At 57.9% G+C, this 4,714-nt stretch overlaps 1 protein-coding gene across 1 annotated transcript in view; it reads left to right on the top strand.

The window, feature by feature from the left end:
* CXCR5 (C-X-C motif chemokine receptor 5) overlaps positions 1 to 1,802 on the top strand; it is a 9,918-nt gene extending 8,116 nt beyond the window's left edge. The window contains exon 2 of the mRNA XM_007456302.1: positions 735 to 1,802. Within this exon, the coding sequence (XP_007456364.1) occupies positions 735 to 1,802 (1,068 nt within the window). The remainder of the gene's footprint in view (positions 1 to 734) is intronic.
* The last annotated feature ends 2,912 nt before the right edge of the window (positions 1,803 to 4,714 follow it).

Genomic DNA, 4,714 nt, shown 5'->3' with positions numbered 1-4,714 from the left:
CTCCGCGGAGAAGGGAGCAGAGTGAGGCGTTTGCTGGTGACGGGGGAGTAGCAGGCAGGGCAGCCAGGCAGTGCTGTGTAGTGGTGGGAGTTACATCAGCGTGGGTTCAAACAGAACTGATCTCTGGCGAGACATGGATGAAACCGGAATATCACATGCCTTGGGCTTGCTGTGCCGATTAAACAAAAAAGAGGCTCTTACTACAATTTCAGATATAATGAAGGAACGAGGGGACAAACTGAGAGCAAGCCAGCAGGCCATACCAGCATCCACCCCTTCTGCAGGATCCTAGGTCTGAGTGCCCTCTGTTCTGTTCAGAATCGGAAAAGATGGCTCTTTGTCCTAACCAGATCCATTCCCCCCAATGGAAGCCCTGATTCCAGCCCCTGCAGCTGCATCCTTCCGCACCTGAGGCCTCGCAAATGAGAAACGACTTACAGGTGCCCAGCCCTTCAGAGTTTATGAAGCACATCCACACCACATATCTCCTTTCATCTTTGTCACTACCCAGTGAGGGATGTTTACAGACGAAAACCGAAGTTGGAAAAGGCAACGTGATTTGTTTGAGGAACACAAAGGGAAACTGGGATTTGGTCCGTGGGCAGACTGGGAGTGCAGGGACAAAAGCAGTTAGCCTGGGGGGGATAGGATTACTCTACCAGGGAGTCTGGGTCCCTCTGTGAGAGGAAAGGCTGGTTCTCAGTTCCCACCCTCCTGTCTCCTTGCCCTTGCAGTACAAGGAATTAGGCAGCTACAATGACAGTTCGGAGACCCACACAATGGAAAATCACCTCTGCTCCACAGCTGAGGGGCCCCTGCTGACCTCCTTCAAGGCCGTGTTCGTGCCCGTGGCCTATGGCCTCATCTTCCTCCTGGGTATGATGGGCAACATCCTGGTGCTGGTCATCCTGGAGCGGCACCGGCAAACGCGTAGCTCAACCGAGACCTTCCTGTTCCACCTGGCGGTGGCCGACCTCCTGCTGGTCTTCATCCTGCCCTTTGCTGTGGCCGAGGGCTCGGTGGGCTGGGTCCTGGGCAGCTTCCTCTGCAAAACCGTGATTTCTCTGCACAAGATCAACTTCTACTGCAGCAGCCTGCTCCTGGCCTGCATCGCCGTGGACCGCTACCTGGCCATCGTCCACGCCGTCCACGCCTACCGCCACCGCCGCCTCCTCTCCATCCACATCACCTGTGCAACCATCTGGCTGGCGGGCGTCTTCTTTGCCTTGCCAGAGATCCTTTTTGCCAAGGTCACTCAACCCCATTACAATGACTCTCTGCCACACTGCACCTTCCCCCAAGAGAACCAGGCCGAAACCAACGCCTGGTTCACCTCCCGCTTTCTCTATCACATCGGAGGATTCCTGCTGCCAATGCTGGTGATGACCTGGTGCTATGTCGGGGTGGTGCACCGGCTGTGCCAGGCCCAGCGGCGTCCTCAGCGGCAGAAGGCGGTCAGGGTGGCCATCCTTGTGACAAGTGTCTTCTTTCTCTGCTGGTCACCCTACCACGTTGTTATCTTCCTGGACACGCTGACGAGGCTGAAGGCCCTGGGCAGTAGCTGTGAGTTCAATGGCTACCTCTCCGTGGCCATCACCATGAGTGAGTTCCTGGGCCTGGCCCACTGCTGCCTCAATCCCATGCTCTACACGTTTGCCGGCGTGAAGTTCCGCAGTGACCTGTCGCGGCTTCTGACCAAGCTGGGCTGTGCCGGCCCTGCCTCTCTTTGCCAGTTCTTCCCTAGTTGGCGCAAGAGCAGCCTCTCAGAGTCAGAGAATGCCACTTCCCTCACCACCTTCTAGGTCCTGGAGCCCCCCCTTTGTTTCTGCTTTCCTTGGGGCAGGCAGTGATGCTCGAACTCCTTCCAACAGGATCTGGGATCCTAAGAGCTCGCCTTGGCCAGTGTCCTCATATGGGGCAGCTGGAGGAACGAACCCCTCTTTCCAGGGCAACCCCGCCAGCTCTTCTCCCAGCCCCGGGTCTAGGCTGGGGTCCAGGGCGGGGAAAACAGCCCAAGGGCAAAGCAAAGGATACCTGTGCTTGTCTGCATCACTTTGGGCTGAGAGGACCACACTTACCTTCTCTCATCCTAACCATCCAAAGCTCAAGAAACAAATTTTCCTTCTGCCCCTGTCGATAGGGAAAGTCATTCCCCTTCCAGAACGTACTCCATCATCTTATGGACCACCGACTTCCACAACCACCCACCTCTTCTCCCACCTCACCTGCCAAAAGTAACAAGCAGCTGAGCACCAGGGCATGGATGGAGGTTAAGGCTGAGGAAAGGCCAGCTGGCAAGAGAGTGGGGCCTCAACATGTCTCAGTGCCTAATAAGCACAGGCATTCTTTCTGGTCACCAGCCCTGCAGCATCTTGACCAAGCAGGAAGCTCAGGATGACCCGGTCCAGGTGGCTGCCCCTGGCTCTGACCAAAATGGCGCCAGGCCAGCCCCATGTCACTGGGCCCTGGGAGGTCTGCAGCCTGAGGCAGACTCCAGGTGCCCTCAGAGACCAGCCAGCATCCTAGAGAAGGACTAAGGTCAGCAGAGAGGAGCCCAACCAAGGAAAGGAAAGACTCTCCTTCCCCAGCTCCAAGGATGAACATGTATTAATCAAAGCCAGCTGTCTTCTCTGCCCAGCGTGGAAAGCTCCCAGGGCAGGCCAGGGGCAGCAGGGTCCAGGGCACTGGTGGGTCTGGGCACCGATGGGGAAGGGGACAGACGCATTCTTCCCTGTCCTCTCCCCGCAAACTACACAGCCAGGGGAAACTCCTGGAGCCACAGAGAGAATCTGACCACGGAGCAGAGATGGAGACCTCCTGAGGAAAGAGACCTAAGGGGTCCCTGGGGGTCATCTCATCCAGCCCCCTGCCTGCAGGCCAGGGCATCCCCTTGGGCTGGGCAGTGTGACAGGCAGGCCTAGGCAGGGAAGTCCCCAGGCTCCAGGAAGCTGGGCCCTGCCCCGAGAGGATACTACTCAGATGGAACCAGAGGAAGCTGCTCCGCGGCTGCCTGCCCCCTGCCCGGGGAGGGCTCTCCCTGCCTCCTCCTCCCCAGTCTCTGGTCTGCCTAGAATGGGACATCAGGGACCCCTGTAGCTGCTGAGGGCACACATCGGTTGCCCAGGCCCACTCAAGCCAGTCAGCCAAGGTCCCTGAGAGGCCCCCGCAGGGGAGATCAGAGCTGTGACCCAGGGGACTAGGTGTTCACCGTGGAACACCAGGGAATCCCTGGTGCCCATTTTTCCTCCCAGCACCCAATAGTAAGTTGGGCAGCGGAGGAGCCAGACACGGAAGCAAGACAGCAAGAAACTGGATTTTTAATTTTCTCTTTTTAATAAAAAGGCACCTATAAAACAGGTCAATACAGTACAGGCAGCACAGAGACCCCCGGAACAAGCCTAAAAATTGTTTCAAAATAAAAACCAAGAAGATGTCTTCACATATTGTATTTATATATTTATATTTATATATATATTTATATAATGGTACAAAATGGCTGGGGGTGTGGCCATGGATGGAGGGAGGAAGCTGGCCTGTGGAATTCACCTTGGAAAGCTAGTCTGGTGGCAGAGGTGGGAGGAGCGGGGGAGGGGGAGGGCATCGGGCCCTTTTCAGTCTGACCCGTCTCTCCTCTGCGCAGGAAACACTTAAAGAGTCGGTTTGGGAGTATTGGGTCATGGGTGGGGGACTCAAGGGCACGAGGCCCGGGTTGAGACAGGGCGGGAACGTGTCTGGCGGGATTGAGGGCAGGTGGCCCCTGAACACGGGGGACCAGGCCCTGGCCCCTGGGAGGGGCTGGGGGAGGCAGGAGCCCGCAGCCAGCCCCGGAGGAAGCACTTGACCTGGCTGACGGGGTACTGAGGACAGCACCAGACAGGGAAAACTGGGGACAAATTCCCTTTGTATCACAGCTGCCAATGGGAGACCAGGCCCTCAGGTCAGGAAGGCTGGGGACGGGGCCGCGGCAGAAGACACCTTGTCTAGAAATGGCCCTTGGCCCTGGAGGTGGGGTACAAAAGGCCTCAGCCAGGTAGCTGCCCTGCCACCTCACAAGGCAGGAAAGGAAGTGAGAAAAGGAGAAGTGTTTTACTCCTGGGGCTGAGGGGGGCGCAAAACACCCAATCGTGTATGGCTTCAGCTCTGACCAGAGGCGGGTGGGGAGCTCGTATGGGAAAGAGGCGGGGGCTGAGGGGAAGGCAGTGGCTGCGCCTGGGTGGGCACAGAGCCCTGAGCTCTGGGCAGAGGGACCTTGCCAGCGATCTGCCAGGCAGAGAGAAGCGGGAAGACGCCCTCCTGCTCGGAATCCAACACTCCCTCTATTCCATCCTCAGCGGGTGGAGGCTGGAGGTAGACCGACGGACTCGGCCAAACCCTTTTCCTTTCCTCCTTTGGTGATAAGAAGTAAGTGGTAGCCTCTGGAAGAGTCATGGCCCTGGGGGCTACCTGGCCCAGAGCCACTGCAGCAGGCACAGGACCATCCGGCCCCCCAGGCCACCCCTCCATGGCTCCACACGAGGGGGCCACACAGTCTCCGCCTCGTCCTCCTTGCCTTCATCCCGGACTGGGGACCAAGGACTTCAAGTTCTCGCTAAGATGTAGCAGCAGGGGACACCAGACATCCACAGCTAGGAAGCCAGGGCCCACTGTCACCTCTGTGGGGCAAACTCACATGCACGTGCACGTGTTCTCCTGAATCACTCAGCAGCAGCCAGGC

This window comes from Lipotes vexillifer, unplaced genomic scaffold, assembly GCF_000442215.2.
Source record: "Lipotes vexillifer unplaced genomic scaffold, Lipotes_vexillifer_v1.1 scaffold753, whole genome shotgun sequence".
Classification (NCBI taxonomy): domain Eukaryota; kingdom Metazoa; phylum Chordata; class Mammalia; order Artiodactyla; family Lipotidae; genus Lipotes; species Lipotes vexillifer.
This window is presented reverse-complemented; position numbering and strand designations above follow the sequence as displayed.